This window comes from Scophthalmus maximus, chromosome 18 (assembly GCF_022379125.1).
Source record: "Scophthalmus maximus strain ysfricsl-2021 chromosome 18, ASM2237912v1, whole genome shotgun sequence".
NCBI lineage: Eukaryota > Metazoa > Chordata > Actinopteri > Pleuronectiformes > Scophthalmidae > Scophthalmus > Scophthalmus maximus.
This window is the reverse complement of record NC_061532.1, coordinates 11896963-11914784: the sequence shown is the minus strand read 5'-3', so window position 1 is coordinate 11914784 and position 17822 is coordinate 11896963. Positions and strand designations below refer to the sequence as shown.

Below are 17822 nucleotides of genomic sequence, written 5' to 3'. Positions count from 1 at the left end.
ATTGGGTCGGCATGTTTCTTCAAATTACGAATGGAACACAAGACAGTTGGGGGACGGGCCATTGAAATACACTGATGACTCAGCATTAATATGTCAAGATGGATTAATGACCAGACAACTACACCAGACCAGCTTTTTGTGCAATACACAATAAACAATAAATCACAACAATAAATCTCTTTCAATAGACAATAAATTCTTGTCTATTTAAAGTATACAGCGATTAATTTATGCTGCGTTCGAGTTTACCTCGGAACTCTGAACTCGGACCCCGGAAGTCGGGGTGGTGATTTTTTTCCCGACATCCCGAGTCGGAATTCCGACTCGCAGGGGCGTTTATTTGCAATTTCCGACTCGGGGCTCGTAATTCCGAGTTCAAAGATCATACTATAACGATTAACCCGACTTCCGAGTTTCGAGGTAAAATGGAACACAGCACAAGAAGCACCGAGGAAATGTTTTGTTTTGACTCGTAGTCTCGTTAATTCACGCGATATTTCCGGAGGAAAAGTGAGCGCAAATTCGATGAGCGGTGCAGCGGGCCGTCCCCCACCATTATCAGCTGTGCTGTGTGTGTGACTGCCGTAAACCAGGTAAGGGGTTTACTCCACAAATCAATGATGTCCGTCGTTATCAAGTTGTTATAAAGATTAGAAACCAACCGCGACGCACTCAACGTCTACATCTGTCTACGTAGTAACTTTCTGTTTAGCATGTAGCGTTAGTTAGCAAGCTAAGCTAGTACTGTGACGCTGCCAGCCTACAACGTCCCGCTTCTGCCACTCTGACAGTCTTAATCACAGTAAGGTTGCAGACAAACAACAGCAGCTTAACTAAACAAAGAAATATGACAATGGCGTTCTTGCAGAGAAATGAGAGTCGCTGTCAAGAGTTCAACGTGCAGCGTGACACTGGTGCTGGAAACACTTGCGCGTGTGTGTGTGTGTGTGTGTGTTGCGTTCACCTTCCGTTCTTTTTGAAGTAGGTTGACGAGGATGTCGAAACGGAAAAGCAGCTCTGTCAGTGAGAACGTCAACAAGCGGGTCCGACCTGAGCAAAAAGAAGATGGAGAAGAAGAAGAAGATGAGAATGCTGTAGATAGTGACCACGATGATCCTCTACTGAAGCAGGTATGTATACTCAATGTCATGTTGTTTACCAAGAAATGATGTCCATCTTTACTTCTTTATGAATCTGTGGCTCTCAGTCAATTTGCTCAACAAAAAAAGGAGGGAGAATTGCACATAGCTGTATTGTATGTCTGGCAGGTTTGTAGGAAAGTGACAAAAATGAAACTTGTGTGTAGGTTCAAGGTGCCGGTGAGGTGGTGAGCGATGCCGGGATCGTGGAGAGTATCACGCTGAAGAACTTCATGTGCCACTCGCTCCTCGGCCCGTTCACGTTCGGTTCCAATGTCAACTTTGTTGTTGGCAACAATGGAAGTGAGTAAAACTATTTACTAACCAGTGCAGTATTTCAGAAAAGAGGATTGGTTGAGTACTGAGGTGCATTGAAGTGAAACCATAAGTTTGGTTCCCTCTCCATAATCTAGGTTTACAGAAAGCCTTTCTGTTACCGTGGTAACTGATGCACTAATTTGTAGTGTGGGAGGACTAGCCTTTTGTCCCAAAACAGTTTTCTGGCTGACTTGTTTTTATCTTTTTATACTACAGCCATTCTGTCATATAAGGGCATTTAAAAAGAGCTGACTTTGATGAAAGAGTTAAGGTTTTGTAAAAAAAAATATATATTCTTCTCGTTACCAGGAAGCCTCTTGTGTCTGCAGTTTTAAGTTGTGCAAGTGTATTTGTTATGAATGAGCCCGTTAGCCCTAAATTGGATCTGTGGATCTGGATAATGCCTTTAAAGTTAATATGAATTGATATAAACCTGAGTGAGGGTATTTATAGTTTGTCCTTCTTTCCAGAATATCCTCTCATCTTTTGTGTCTCTCCTATCTTCTACTTAGTTCTTCTGTTTACATTTTATTCTATGCAAAATTTGCCTCTCTGACAGGTGGAAAAAGTGCCGTCCTGACTGCTCTCATAGTTGCTTTAGGTGGGAATGCACAGGCTACAAACAGAGGATCATCCCTCAAAGGATTTGTTAAAGAAGGAGAAAGGTAAATCTTTTTACCTCACTGTGTAATAGACATTCCCTTTTGTCATGCTGTATCTGAGACAGGCTGTAGTTGCCTTTAGGGGCTTATCCGTTAAGGCAGAAATGAGACACCGCACATTTGAGAATTCATCAATTGTCTGTTGTCTTCTCTTTTATAGAAAGCCTTGACTCTCATAACCCATCATAATTGTGAAATCTTGTTTTTTGTTGCATCTCTCGACTCTCGATGTGCATTACTGTTTCCTCAGCTCAGCTGATGTGTCGATTACTCTGCGTAACAAAGGAAGGGATGCTTACAAACCTGAGGTGTATGGTCAAGCGATCATTGTAGACCTCAGAATAACACGCGAGGGGCTGAGAACTTACAAACTGAGGAGCAAGTCAGGTAAAAAACCATGAAGACTAGTTTTCAATACTTTGTGAAGAGACGCCCGTTACCACTTCTACAGTTATATAGTGTTAAATATCCACCAAGTAAATTTAAGGTTGACCATGATTTGAAAAATGGCAACAAAAAGGTGTTTCATTTAATTTTTTTTACAATTGCAAAACACTGCTGAAGATTAAGAGTGAAATAGGTCTTAGAATATTAGCGTGTAACGGTGACACCTTAGTAGATGCCTGAATAATTCTCATCAGGCATTTAACATACATAAACTTTTTTCTCCTTGTAGGTCAAATTGTCTCAACCAAGAAGGAAGAGCTCATCTCCATCCTGGACAATTTCAATATTCAAGTATGAGCAATTCAAGTCTTGTACAGTACAATATCGTTTAAACTTTACTATGACAAAATGAACTCCTTTAGGATGAACCTGTGTTGGTGAGGAGTCATTATTACATTTTTTTTTTTCCAAAGGTCAACAACCCTGTGTCAATTCTGACCCAAGAGATGAGCAAATACTTCCTACACTCCAAAGGAGAGGGGGACAAGTATAAGGTTTGTCTTAAGTCATCATTTATACATTTCTAAAATACATTTTTTTAATGAAAATCTTGTGACCATTGATGATTGTTTTTTTCTTAAAATATCCATTCGTATTTCTCAGTTTTTTATGAAAGCTACACAACTGGAGCAGATGAGAGAGGACTTTGTCTACATCAGAACCACCAAGCATGTCACAGAGGATAAAGTGGAGCAACAAAATGAAGTATATTTTTAAATCTATTGATACTGCACTATTATATAATATTGATGTAATATAACCTGTGTGGGCTTCATCATAGATAGAATTTGTAATCCTTTAATTTTAACCAGACAGCTTGGCATGTGTTTTACTACCACGTCTGTTTATGGGACTGTTGCAGTGTTTGAAAGACTTGAGGCAGAGGTACAAGGAGAAAGAGGAACGTTACAAGAGCCTGGCATCGCTGGACGAAATGCACACCAAGCTAGCAGAGTTGCAGAAGCAGATGGCTTGGGCCTTGGTGAGATAATCTTCTCTTTTTTTCTCTCAACTTGATTTTTCCCACCCTTTTTACCAATTCATCTTTGTCTCTCCGACACAAGGTTTGTGTATAATTACTTAAAAGATAATTTTTCTAGATATCAATGGCTTCAGTGCGTCTGTTGAATTTTGCAGGTGGCAGAGATGGAGAAGGAGTTGGAGCCGATGAAGGAGAAGCTGCAGTCGGACAAACATTCAACAGAGAAATATGATGAGAAGGTTGACGAATGGAAGGTATAATTATGTAGTATTCACAATAAAATCAAGGGTTAAAACAGAATGTATTTATTGTATTTATAAGGATAATGCCAGAATCATTAATTATGTATTTTTAATACAATTACTTGTTTAGAAATAACAACTTATTATGTTTGATTGCTCAAACCCACAACTTTGCACTTGTCCAGCATGGCCCTCCTCTATCCTCTGACCTCTAACCCCTCTACTTCACTGATCTGTTTTTTTTTATGTCATCATGCAGCACAAGGTTGAGGAGGCTGAGAAGAAGTGCAAGCAGATCCAGGAACAGTTGGAGGGGATCACCCAGCAAGTCCAGGAGCTCCAGCCCAAATGTGCTGAGCTGAAGACCCAGGCCCAGAGGCGTAATTCTCTGCTCCAGTCCAGCGAGGTCTGGTTCTTATGAGATGTTTTTAATATTTTATATCTCTGTATTAACCCACATTTTCTTTCAATTAGCCGTACGCACAGCTTTGCAGTTGCTATTGCGTTCGTAGTGTCAGTAATGTCGTCCAGATGCACCTCATGTTTTTAAGTCGGTGTCTTTAAAAACAAAAAACAAGTGTCTTATTATCTAATTTTTTTTACTCATGAAGACGTAGCCGAACAGATTTATCATATATAAAATAGGGTACGGCTGTTTGAAGTCGCTGTCATCATTGTGATGCTAGTTATGCAACTCTGTAAGCGGCCATTGTTTCTGTTATTCGTTTATATGTGCATGTCTAGGTCACGGTCCACCGATGCAAAGCTAATCTGAGGGACCTGGAAAAGGACAAGGTTCAGTTGTCCTCAAGGATAAATGATCTCAAGCTGAGGTATGACTTCATCTGGTTTTCATGTCTATATCTTTTCATTCTACGATAACTCCCCATTTGCTTTCCATACTTCTAATATCTCTTGTCGCTTTTTTTTTGTTTGTCTCTAGCATCAGTCAGACATCGGGAGCAGAGAGTCAGGCCCGGTCCGAGCATATGGAGAGGATACAGGCTGAGCTGGAGAACATGACACACCAGATTTCCACTCTGGGCCAGCAGATTGACCAGTATCAGCTTGCCTGCAGCCGTGCCAAGGAAGAACAAGGAAGGATGAAGTAGGCAAACAATGAAGTGCAAAGTGCAAATCAGGAACTTGGGCAAGAAGACAAAAATTATTGGTTCTGTCACAGCTTTCAGTTTCCATTGACAATAGTTTCCGCTAGTATGTAGTAGCTTATTAGTAATATAGTCATTAAAATAAAAAAAAGCCTCTAACATTACGAAATGGGCCCCTCCGTCTATCTTCAGGAGAGAACAGGAAGTGCTCCAAAGGTCCATTGACAGCAACAGACGGAACTTGCAGACTCTTGAAAGCAGTCGCTCCAATCGGCTGCGGCGATTTGGAGAGCACATGCCTGCTCTCCTCAGTGCCATCCAGGAAGCTCACAGAAGGGGCCAGTTCAAGCACAAACCTCTCGGACCTCTGGGTAAAACTTGTTTGTCCACTTGTGCACTCATGTAATGTGATTAGCACCCAGGCCTTCGTAACCAAGTTTTAGATACCACTCAAATAAGGATAAATACATGATCATGAGGGCCAGCAGTCAGTGTCTATCATAAGTTATTGGGATTTTCAAAAAAAGAGGGGAGATATTTTCTTCTGTGGGAAGCTGAATCAGGTTTAAGTTACTTTGTTTTTCTGAACTTGACAAATGCACATCACTCTTGCCTTTTTTTTAACAGTTCCTTTCCTTTCTACAGGTTACCTCATTAGCTTGAAGGATCCAGAGCTGGCGCTGGCTGTAGAAGTTTGTCTTAAGGGCCAACTGCAGGCCTTCACCTGTGACAATTACGAGGATGAGAAGGTGCTGCAGGGCCTCATGGCCAGAGTGTTCACAGGAGGCCGCAGGCCTACCATCATCACTAGCCAGTTCCTCCCACGTCTCCATGACACAAGGAAGAAGTGAGGACATGTGCATTGTTCATGCATTAGGCTTAAATGTTTTCTCCTTCACAGAGAACGATACTGTTGGTAAATTAATTAACTACTTTTAAATTCACATATCTTCCTCACAACGTACTAATCCAAGCTGGTGGGATCAAGTCTATGGTACCCTAACTATACATTTTGCTTGTAATATCACTTGGAACAGTGCAAGAATATCTGCAAAGTTATAATAGAGTGATATTGGTTTGTTGTGTCATTTGCGTCAGAGCCGTGAATCACCCTGAATACCCCTCCGTGCTACAAGCTCTGGAGATTGAGGACTCAGTTGTGGCCAACTGCCTGATTGATCAAAGGGGAATAGAAAGCATTCTACTCATCAAGGTAACAACCATTTTTTCCCCGCAAGAAAAGTTTCAGTAAAATGAGATTTAAATGAAATAAAGAATAAATAAAACGCTATATAGCCATGTATTTGAAGTTGATGTGAACTATGGAACACATGTAATATAGAAAACCATGATACACTTTGGCATATCTACAACTGTGTAGGTCTGTAAATTAATCCATGATCTGATCTAGCTCACGATGAAATCCTTTCAATCATATGTACTAAAACCGAAGCTCATATTTAACAGGTTGCATTTAAACACTTTTGTGCTGTTGTATTTTTTACCATTTTGAAAGTATTCTGCATTGACATGTTTTTTTTTTGTGTGTTTGTAGAATCGCACAGTGGCTCGGAGGTTGATGCATGGCAAAAACCCTCCACAGAACTGTTTCCAGGCCTTCTCCATAGAGGGAGACCAGATTTTCACTAACCGCGCATACTCTGCCGATCAGACCAGAGCAAACTATCTTTCAGGAGACGTTGAGGAGGAGATCAGGTGCGTTCGTGTGCGTGCGTGCGAATTAAGAATGAATCAACATCTCCTGCTGACTTCTTGGTGTTGTAGTGTTTGATGAAGCGTATCCTCTGTATCTGTCATCCTGTTCAGACCTGGTATTAACATCCTTCCGGAACGGCTTTAAGTACAGGTGTATGCTAAGGGTGTACTTATAGGGGCAGTATGCGATTTTGTATAACGCTTGTTTCACCCTTTGTTGTTGTTGTTGTTGTTGTTGTTGTTGTTGTTGTTGTGATTTTACTGCTCTGGCCAGGCCACGAAGCCGCTAACGGACGGTGGGAAAATATACGCTGATTTTTACAAAACATGTATTGCCTTACAATCGCTTACTGCCCCTCTAAAGGAGTGTCCTTATGTGAGGACACATTTCAGATCCGATCACTGAGAGTTTGGGACGCGTGTTTCCACATTGTTTAGCAAAAAACAAAAATAATTGGTCTTTGCGAATAGAATTGACACACTTGTGTACGTGCATGTTAAGCTGGGAAGTGATATCCAATAACAAGTGCTCAGAGGTGATGTATCCAGGGCGCATTCTATTGCTGACGAACTTAGAGCTGTCCACTTGTGATCGGATCTCTCAGTACGGATGTTAATACCAGGTCTTAATTCAATATCTTGAATCAATAAAACAACAGCAGCATAGAAACTGTAATCAATAAGCTACATTTATTATCACAACAGGGAGTGGTTGTATAAACATCGTATCTTACTACTTTCTTTGTTTCCTTTGGTTTCCTTCTTTCCTCTCAGGCACTTGCAGAAGGAGCTGGAGAACCAAGAAGCTCAGGCAACTCGCTTCCAGCAACAGATGAAAAGGTTAGATGAGGACATCAGACAGAATGAAGGGCTGCTGAGAAGAGCTTACACAGACCAGAAGACTGCCAAAGTAACTCTTTTTACCTCTCATAATCAGTATTCATCTCTTTCTAAGCCTAGGATATTATGAAATCTTGAGACAATGAAATTTGCCCATTAAGCTTGTTTTTAATTGATTAGAATAAGGCCACAAAACTACAGCTGGAGTTGACAGACCTGCAGAATGTGGAGGAGCCTCAGTCAGAGGACCTCAGGCCTCTGGTGTGTACACAACACATCTACACAGTGCAACTCATTGATGTTATTCACAGTTAAAATGTTATATTTAAAAAAAGGGTAAATGAAACTGCTTTGTTGCTGTCACCACTCCACCACAGGAGGAGGAGCTTCAGGAGATCGTTGCTAAGATCTCGTCCAAGCGCGCCGAGTTTGACCAGGCACGAGCTCAGATGACCGACCTCAAGGCGTCCTATGAGGAGGCAGAGCAGGCGTACAAGCAGCAAAAAGAGCAGATCAACACCATCGCAGAGGATGCTGACCCAATCAAAGTACTGTAGTACTCTGTACACGCCCACGGCTTTATATATCCACTCACCAAGATAAAGAAAAGATAAAGATTAGCACCCTTGGCTTTTACAGGAAGTGAATGATGCGGAATACCCAAATTTACACCATGTCAAACTGTTTCAACTTTTTTAAGCCAACATGGTGATTAAAGTAGTACTGTATTCCTCCAGGATCTTAATCTGAATTTATTGTACTTGCTTTATGATGTATCTCCTGATGGACACTCTTTTCCACAAGCACGAGATGACACATTTTAGCATCAACTATGAGTATTTCAAATTTTACTTTGAAACACTTGCAAACATTTCTTTCACCTCCTTACTTTGTGTCCTTGAATAAGGTTAAATCAGATTCCTGGCTGCTGTTAGTTTGCAATAACCTAAGAGTAACATTGCACTGTTAAAGGTAATAAAAGTTAGAAGAGGTCAAATGTCATTTCTGGAACAGGGATTTGGCTGTAAAAAAAAAAAAAAAAAAAAATTTATGCCCAGAAGTCTCTGTATGTCAGTCAGTAGGTGATTATTAGCAGCACATTCCCACCATATGGACCCCATCTCGAGGTTGTTGAGTCCATTGCATGTTGTCTTTTTGTCCCACTACAGGAGGACCTCAATAAGGCTGAGCAGGAAATGATAAAGTGCAAGCATCACAAGAAACACTACGACGACAAGCGCAGCACCCATCTCAGGAACATCCAGAGCCTTGAAGCTGACCTAGGAAGCAAGGAACAGGAACTTCAGGTATATGCCGTACAGAGGTTTGAGGGGTGACTTGATAAACCAGAGCTGATGTGGTTTACTTTTTAGCATCTTTCAAAATTATGTAGTGGCTGGACTCGGGCTCAGAGCTGGGGGTGTAGTTACACTTGAATGCTGTAGTTTGTGTACCTAATAGTTTTACCTTGCTTCTCTCTGCGGTTCAGACATCTGTATCCAAGGCAACAGAGATCTGTCCAGAGCGGCTGGAGGTGCGTCGTTCAGCCCGGAGTATGGATAGTGAGATCAACCGTCTCAAGGTTAAGATATCTACCCAGCAGGAACAACAGGGGGACCGCGAGGAGGTTGTAAAGTAAGTTACCTCGACCCCTGTAACAAGGAAGAAAAAAATAAATTTTCGTCTTATTGAAATGACACTGAAATGTTGCAACTTATAAACCTTCCTCTCCCCTTAATGTTTTGACACGTAGACAGTACCAAGAGGCTCTGGAGACCTACAAGAACCTCACACAGCAAATGAAGAACCTCAACAGCTTCATCAAAAGCCTTGACAGCGTCATGAACCATAGGCTCCAGGTTTACGCTGAGCTCAGGAGGCAAGTTGCCAAATCAAAAACATAATACATTTTTTTACGACGACCGTGGACCTGCCTTCACTCTTCCTCCATCTGAGCCCCTTTCTCTACCTCCCATGTTGACTTAGGTTCCTTTCGGCCCGCTGCAAATACTACTTTGACAGCATGCTGGCCCAGAGAGGCTACACTGGAAATATGGCCTTTGACCACAAGAATGAAACTCTCTCCATCTCGGTAAGAACATTCGGTTCATCAGTGGGACACTTAACAACTTTTTTTCCCCTCTAATTTACATAGTTTAAACAGGTGCACTGTAGATTTCATACCTACATATTCCAGAGTTCATTTTCGAAACAGCTTGTAAACGAGACATTAAGATGAGTTCATTTAATGAGACCATTTAATTTATTCTAGTCTATTAGAAAAGAAACTATAGCAGCAAGGATGAAATCTAAATGAGAGCACACTCTTAAAAACATGAGACACTATAGCTGCAGCTTCCTAGCCGGGTGATGTGAAGAGAAATGTTAACGACAAAATCTTTTCTCTTACAAAACTGCTTTCTCATCTGTGCAGGTGCAGCCCGGCCAGGGGAACAAGGCTGACCTGAGCGACATGCGCTCTCTGTCCGGAGGCGAGCGCTCCTTCTCCACCGTTTGCTTCGTGCTCTCTCTTTGGGCCATCACAGAGGCGCCTTTCCGCTGCCTTGATGAGTTTGATGTTTATATGGTAACAAGAGACAGTTTTTATTCGTATATTTAGTCTGGATATCAAATACCTGAGCTGTGAAGTATCGTTGGAAATAGTGGAAGGCAGTAGAGGGGGAAGGGGAAGAGAAGGGGAAGTTGGGAGAAAGGTTGAATGCGAGGTCGTTGACAATTGAGGAGCTGTCTCTCTTGTGTTTAGCCTCATTTGTCAAACAATGACATGAACATCGGGTTTTGTTTTGTTCAATTAGGACATGGTGAACAGGAGGATATCGATGGACATGATGCTGAAGGTGGCCGCCGGTCAACGCTACAGACAGTTCATATTCCTCACTCCACAGAGCATGGGGTAATCACTGATACAACATCCTTCTGTTTGTATATCTGTATATGAAAGCAGTTTGACCACCCAGATACTGATTTATTGACTTTGTTACTGTGTATTAGCTCAGTAAATGAACTGTGATAGACTAATCAGGATTTCAGGAATAAAGATCATGTGTCATAAGTCTCCAAACCTGAACCCTCAAAGGTACGAGCACATTGTCATCTTTGTTGCTTTCTCCTGTTTTTTTTTTCAGTACTCTTCCTGTGAGCAAAATCATCCGCATCCTGCGACTGAAGGATCCAGACCGTGGCCAAAACAACGCACCAACAAATCAAGATGAGGACCAGTAGCACTGCCGGCTCAGTTTAACATCAGATGAGGTGCTGAGACCCTCCATGAGTCTGACACAGAGTTATACATTGATTCCTGTTTTTTAAGGAAACCGTTGTTCAAAAAAGTGCACACACATCGTCTTCAAGTGGGCTCAGGTTTTAAGGTTTTAGTTCTGTCATTTAAAATTTTTCAAAGTTGTCTTTTGAAATCTGTGTATTAAATGTTTTGTACAATAACATTGACTTAAATTCCGAGGTTTACACAGGGGGTAAATGTTTTTATAACCTATGTCAAAAAAACTTAAATGCCTTGAAAGTTGTTTAGTTGTTCATTTAATGTTATTCATTAAAGCAAAAAAGTTAATAAACAGATGCAATGTTGGTGGGGGTCTCTACACATGGATACATATTTCAGGATATAGGCAAGATAAAGTTTTTCCACTTTTGATGATTCCAACATTTTTCTTTTTTTCCTTTTTACGAATTTGCTCAATAGTTCAGAATCTTTTTGTGTGTCAAGACCCAGCAAACACATAATCGTCAATCTTTTTCCTCAGTTCTACTTATTATTCACTGGATGAAAGTCATTTTGATTTAGATCTGCATTGAAACATTCAACCAGAAACCCTGAGAACAATTAAGGTCAGTCATGTGAGGAAGGATTTGCACCTTTAAGGGCTCTATGCCCAGCCTCCAACACGCGGCGGTCCACTGGAATGCACTTCCACTCATGCACAAAACGTCTCTTGACAACATACCTGACCTCCTGCGGCAAGGTGGTGCTTTTTCCAATGCATCCCTGAGAACTACTACAAGGAGACAACATGAAGCCTAAATCTCTTCCATCGAGGTTGTTTAACAGAAATTCAGCGGCGGCGCCAGGCCAGACTCTGAACTTAGGGTCGGCGTGCAAGTATCGGCGACATATGGACTTTGTGGATCCCACGGAGAGTGTGGAGAACTCTGCCTGCGATGGCAGCCATGCTGTGGCGGACGACGGCAGACAAAAGGAGAAGTGCCATCGAGAAGTTCACTTTGCCTTTCTGCCAGAGAGGTATGAGCCACTGGTGGATGATGAGGCCCGAGGAATAGCAAAGGAGGAAGAGAAGACAAGAAAGAAAGAAAAGTACAAAAAAGTAAAGAAGGTTGGTATCATACCACATTTCTTAAAATGTTCATAACACTAAATGCTTGCAAATACAGTGTGTACTCTGGCAGTAGCCTTTTGATGATCCTTCATCTCCTGCCCCTTTGTCTTTGCTTTGTAGCTTCATTGTGGGTAAGTTAAAAGATGAATCACAGTTGGGGAATTAATCAGCCTCAAATTGTTCTAATAGAATAATAATAGAATTAATGACCGGTGAAAACTCCAAAGTTGTTGTCAACTTCATGCTATTACTTAACCTTAAAATTTTAATTCGCACAACATGTGGGTTGTTTTGGTATGGTGTGTTCTGTTCTGCATCTGCAATAATTACCCCAAATATCCCTGATAATTTTTCTGATTACTGAGGTAATTGCTGGTCATCGAAGTATTTAGACAGCTGAACTTTACAGTTTAGATTCCAAAGATCCCTAAAAATGGCATAATCTTAAAATTATACATGCATGATCAGTAATTATCTCCAGTCCATCTGAATAATCACATACATATTACAGCTGCGTTCTCTTTGGCAACCAGCACAAGCTCCTCTCGGAGTGCCGGCCCTGACTTCTGGGCTCACATTGACCCAGACAGACTAAAGCCAGAGATTACACTCATTGAAGAGCCTTAAAGCATCGGTGTGTGTGCCACCTCTCGATGCTTCTGTCTGCTGGTGCGTGGCAGAGAAAATTTACTGCACAGGACAGTGTGCTGTAAAGCCCATACACGTGATTGATGAGGAAATGACTCAAAAAAATAAACATCTAAACACTGTGTGTGTGTGTGTGTGTGTGTGTGTGAGAATACATGCTGTAAAATGTCGGGTAAACAAATCATTAATGTGTAAGGGTACTGTTAACTATTAACTATATACTGTTTTATATCATATCTTATCTTTATTAGACTTAACAGAATAGATGGAGGACGGAGGATTGTTTTTGACCTGCTTCATATTATTATGTTTGAAATGTTTAATATTCAATGAACATAAGAACAATACATGACTTTATGTCATGGTGCTGCAACGAAGAGACTTTTAAAGAATAACTTAAAATTGATTAATCATGTGTTTTTTCTTGCAGTTCCAGTGTAGGTAAGTTAAAAGCTGTTTTCTTTTTTCTTTTGTTATGGCATCAAACGACCTTTTTGAAATGATTTGTTTATTCTATTTATACTGTTACACTGCAAAGCTAGCGGGGTAATGAATCTTTCAAAACTGCTCATCAAAAGTAATCAGATCATTTCAGATCAAAGTTTTTATCTCTTTAATTATTACTACAAACGTGATCAAGTTAATAATTATCATTGGGTGATTATTGTCATAAGCCAATGGGTCCCTTTGACAACATCTACTGACCTAACAGCGACATTTACAAGGAAATAGGTTCTGAAATGTGACATCAAACATGATTTACTGTGGGTTTATCAGTGACCAGGCACTTGTGCTAAATACTGAACAATACTGACTCTTATCAGTCAGCTGTGGTCCACATATACCTGTCGAAACTGAAGCGACATGTTTGCTATTAATACTTAACTCTGTTAACGTTCATTCTCGCCCTAAAGAATAGTTTTAGGAACTCAAGGACCATTTATTAGCTAATTTCAAAGAGATTCATTATTATTAATAATTTCTTCATCAGTTCAAGAAGTGAGCTGAGGTATTCTTACATACCACTCTGAGGAAGTAGGATTGTTTCTGCTTGTGGGTTTTTTTAATCAACAGACTTCCTGTATCCGCTTCAGCCGGGCGGCCCTTTCCTGTTCGAAAAGAACAGGAGACAATAGTGTTCACAGGATGCCTTATTTACATTTTAGGTTTAAAAACACTCTGTACAACTCCCCCTGCTGTGCTATTGTTCTTAAACTTTCCATATGTGGGATTACTGAGCTCATATATACTTATTCTGCTGTTCTTTTAAAATCACCAGTAAACGATTTGAGCACTTGCTGTCATTTCAATATTGTGTTAATAAAAATAATGATGACCTGATTTGTGTGGTGGGATAAGCCAGGGAAATAATCACATTGGAAAAAAACAACATTTTTGACTCGGCCTCGATCTCTGTTAATTTACCATGGCCCACATCCTCTGAATGACTGAACAGATTTTCTGATAATTACTGTTGAAATCCACAGAATTGAAAATTAATTTTCTGTTTGTTTGTTTTTCAGAATGTTGGCAAAGCACTGCGCTCCACCTGGAAGTGTCTGATGCTTGGTCTATACAATTTTGCCCTCGGCTACTCTACTCCAATCACCGTGGCGGCTACTTTTGTCCCTGACTTCCACCGAGGGAGAACTGGCACCTGAGCTGATGCACCTGAATCTCCTCCACTTTCTTTACAAACATTTGTGTATATACCACCAGCAGTCCTTTTGATATTGATATTTGTGTATTTGAAATTTCCTATTTTTCACTCATATGTTCATTTTGATGTAAGTATTTAGGAAGTTATTTCTTGGTAAAACAGACATTCTTCACAGTTGGAAAAGCACAGGTCTTGTTAAAATGTCTTCTGTGAAAAAAAGACATATTGTTGATCTTGTTAATTGTTGACACTGAAAAAACAGATAATGATAAACAATATGGCTTACTTTTTTAATCTGATTTACATAAAATCCACATTTAAGATCATAGAATAAGAGACAGAGGCTGTAAAAATGCTTTTTGCATGGACCTAATAAACTTTATACACTCCGTATCCTTAAATCACACATTGCCTGTGCGCTTACTAACCCTTTTATTAGATAATGAAAAATGCATGTGCCCTTTCTTGATTCAAAGAATGTTTTTTATTTGGTCGAGCATGTAGCGGGTTTTAGCATATTTGCAGAGGGATAATGTGGAAATGTGGTACCTAGAGCAGGACAGGCGTGACTACATAGGAATGTTTTCTGCAGCGGCAGATGAAGTTAATCTGGGCAGGTAGCTATTAAAGGGCTTTGCAGACAGGAAAGACAAGTGCCACTTCCCTGATGATTTGGTAAACGAAGGCTGAAAGGATGTGGCCACATGCAGTGAAAAGGAAACTAGGCCACCCCTCCACCCCTCTTCTCAGAGTGGAGGAAGTTGGACCACTGATCCCAAGAGCATTTCTCAATTGTCAAAGATTGCAGCTGGCACAAGATGAAGCTAAACTGAACTGCTGGCTTGAATTAGTATGAAGAGGCTGGTGAAGTTTGAAAAATTGGAAATGTAAACAAAAGGGATGAAAAATGTAAACAGTAAAGCTGTGTATGGAGTCTAATAAGGGTCATTAATATTTTGAGTTGGTGAAATAATTCCAAAGCCTGCATTTGTATATATATAACCCATTATGCTGATGTAAAGTAATATATACAGTCGCATTTGGAAACTTAAAAAAATCTAATTCAACTTTGTGAATGTGTGAATATGTGTGTATGTATATATATATATATATATATATATATATATATATATATATATATATATATATATATATATATATATATATATATATATATATATATATGATAACCATATTGCGCTTTGACATAATTTTAGACTACACAAAATAAAACAGATGTCTGTCTGAAATAATTTACAAGTTTTTCTGACTCAGGGAAAGTGGGAAAAACAGTACCTCTGAACTATCTCTTTAAACACAACACACATTCATGCTGCTCTGTGTATTCGCCTTGTTTTACCAATGTAAACTTATTATTATAAAACAAAACACTGCCATTCATTGAGCATTTCATTTCAAAACAAACATTTTATCCGTTTTCATAAAGCAAAAAAAATAATAATTCTAATTGATAACAAAAAGTATTCAAATCAATAGCAAATAGGCACCCGGACTGATGACATGTTTTTAAAACTACATTATTACTGCATGTTCGCGTTATACTGCAACCGTTCAATAATGAAAATCAAAATATTAAGATCGGACCAATCGGGCTCAGGCTCCTTGATGACGTATTTCGACTGCGACAGAGAAGCTGCTTCCGCACTCTTGTCTTGTTTACATGAGCCGAGGCGCCGTCATCGGGCAGTTCGCTGTTTTCTCTGAAGATGACGGAGCCTAAAGCGGAGAACATCAGCGCAGTTCCCATCGACGGCTTCAGCAATGTTAGAATCACGTCGTTATGGACGTTCCTCATGTCGGTAAGTCGGACGTTTAATGCCCGATTCGTGGCGCTAGCGAGTCGTAGCGTTAGCCCTCACAGCTAGCTGCTCGAGCCTAGTCGGTTTTTAGAAGACACACACGTCTCTGGCAGTTTTTCATTTCAGTTCGGCAGCTCTGATAACACCCTCCAATCACCCGTGGTTCTCTTTGCATCTCCTCCTCTCGTTAACTGTGTGTAGGTGCAGTGGTCGGAGCCTTGGCTCGTCGGACTGCTGCTGTTCCACGTTGTGTGTTTGTGTGTGACGGTGGTGACCTGCAAGTTCTACAGAGCTCAGATCTTTCACTTCCTGCTCATGGGTACGTGGAGGAGAAACACACAACTGCCGTTTTATCCTGTGTGTGTGTGTGTGTGTGTGTGTGTGTGTGTGTGTGTGTGTGTGTGTGTGTGTGTGTGTGTGTGTGAAGCCCGAGTCATACCAATAAACTTCAAAACCTAACAGTAGCTGATTCTGTATCAGTAAATCCTGTATCATGTTCCCCCGGATTAGTCCCCGCAGTTGCTTATAAACACTTGTAAATGAGATCTGATGCTGACATGAAGACTCTAATGACACGAATGAATAATATTAAGAGTCTAGTGAACATGCTGTGTTGTTGTCGGAGTGCGTGTGTGATCTGACTTGTAAGTGCTCTGACGCGACTTCTCTCCACAGTCGGCCTGGTGTATAGTGCTGAATATCTGAATGAGCTGGCAGCTAGGAACTGGAGGTGAGACCATTGTTGAGCAGTATTTCAAGAAATGTGTGAAATGTTGTTAATAGAAGCTCTGCTGACTTTTGTACAAAGTAACTGTAATCAACATCAAATGCTCATTCGGCTTTATTACTCTTTTGCAGGTCTTTTTCTAATTTCCAGTACTTTGATTCCAAGGGCATGTTCATATCTTTGCTCTACTCGATTCCTCTTCTGCTCAATACAGTTGTCATTGTGGTAAGCTTCCCTGCTTATTCTCCATCTCGTTGCATCAGTTCAAATGTTAGCAGCACTATTCAGCGGTTGTGGCTCAGTCAGGAGGTAGACGCACTATACCTGAAGGTCGTCCACTTACCAGGCGGTCGGTGGTTTGATTCCCTGCTCCTCCAGTCTGCATGTTGAAGTGTACCTGGGCAAGACACTGAACCCTAAGTTGCTCCTGACGGCTGTTCCCTCAGAGTGTGAATGATATGTGATTTAAAAAGGTGCTACATATAGAAGTGTTGTGTGAATGTGACTTGTAGTTCAAAGCACTTAAAATGGCCGTTAAGACTAGAAAAGCGCTATATAAATGCAGTCATTTATCATTTATTCAGCAGCAAGTATGCCACTTATAACATCCCTCCATGTGTATGTCCGTGTGTTTTTTGCATGACTACAGATGGTCTGGGTGTACAGGACCTTTTCCACTATGACTGAACTGAAGACACTCCAGCTGAAGCGAAGGTTGCGCAGAGAGAAGAGAGAGAAGAGCGACTGATCTCTGCCCTCATGTCTGTAAATGGGCTTCACTGAGAGGAGCTTAGAATTTCTCCTTTGCTAATCCCAAAAGTTTGGGGATGGTTGGCAGATTCCTCCTCGTGACTATAAAAAGGATTGTTCGGTGATTTGTCTGGACTGGAGGCCCGTTTCTGGAAACGACTGTTGAATATACGAGGACCAAAGGACAGTTACTGTTTTGTATGTAATGTTGTTTTAAAGTGTGTTAAAATGTACAAAAAGCGATAAAAGCTTTTTTGAATAACTTTCATCTGGCAGTTGATTTCATGGCCTGAAAATTTTAAATAGCTTCGGCTAGAATTTAAGACTGCGACGAAAGGAAAAAATCATATGGAATGTGCTTTATTTCAAACTACACTGTACGCTATGAG

General features: G+C 40.6%; 3 protein-coding genes across 6 annotated transcripts; all 3 read left to right on the top strand.

Moving 5' to 3' along the window:
* The first annotated feature begins 304 nt into the window (after positions 1 to 304).
* Positions 305 to 11062, top strand: si:dkey-119f1.1 (Structural maintenance of chromosomes protein 6-like). 2 transcript variants are annotated; one of them, XM_035616722.2, is made up of 27 exons: positions 305 to 593; positions 986 to 1130; positions 1307 to 1442; positions 2017 to 2122; positions 2370 to 2506; positions 2796 to 2857; positions 2980 to 3060; positions 3170 to 3271; positions 3429 to 3548; positions 3704 to 3802; positions 4050 to 4196; positions 4535 to 4623; positions 4734 to 4898; positions 5092 to 5270; positions 5545 to 5746; positions 5998 to 6112; positions 6455 to 6615; positions 7390 to 7525; positions 7636 to 7716; positions 7833 to 8003; positions 8625 to 8762; positions 8945 to 9090; positions 9209 to 9334; positions 9442 to 9547; positions 9890 to 10042; positions 10272 to 10369; positions 10602 to 11062. In XM_035616722.2, exons 2-27 carry the CDS (start codon positions 996 to 998, stop codon positions 10696 to 10698), a joined length of 3288 nt encoding a protein of 1095 aa, XP_035472615.2. In that variant the 5' UTR covers positions 305 to 593; positions 986 to 995; the 3' UTR covers positions 10699 to 11062. The 2 variants fall into 2 exon arrangements, with proteins under 2 accessions (XP_035472615.2, XP_035472614.2); XM_035616721.2 differs by having other exon boundaries at positions 983 to 1130.
* A 133-nt stretch (positions 11063 to 11195) lies between these two features.
* On the top strand, positions 11196 to 14542 carry LOC118289748 (uncharacterized protein C1orf115). Of its 3 annotated transcripts, XM_035616726.2 has the most exons (4): positions 11196 to 11825; positions 11949 to 11959; positions 12907 to 12917; positions 14000 to 14137. In XM_035616726.2, the coding sequence occupies exons 1-4, from the start codon at positions 11505 to 11507 to the stop codon at positions 14107 to 14109; spliced, it is 453 nt and encodes a 150-aa protein (XP_035472619.1). In that variant the 5' UTR covers positions 11196 to 11504; the 3' UTR covers positions 14110 to 14137. The 3 variants fall into 3 exon arrangements, with proteins under 3 accessions (XP_035472619.1, XP_035472621.1, XP_035472618.1); XM_035616728.2 differs by lacking the exon at positions 11949 to 11959; XM_035616725.2 differs by lacking the exons at positions 11949 to 11959; positions 12907 to 12917 and having other exon boundaries at positions 11361 to 11825; positions 14000 to 14542.
* A 1248-nt stretch (positions 14543 to 15790) lies between these two features.
* tmem18 (transmembrane protein 18) lies at positions 15791 to 17701 on the top strand. Its single transcript, XM_035616724.2, has 5 exons — positions 15791 to 15956; positions 16158 to 16275; positions 16632 to 16686; positions 16815 to 16908; positions 17333 to 17701. Exons 1-5 carry the CDS (start codon positions 15864 to 15866, stop codon positions 17429 to 17431), a joined length of 459 nt encoding a protein of 152 aa, XP_035472617.2. The 5' UTR covers positions 15791 to 15863; the 3' UTR covers positions 17432 to 17701.
* Positions 17702 to 17822: the final 121 nt, after the last annotated feature.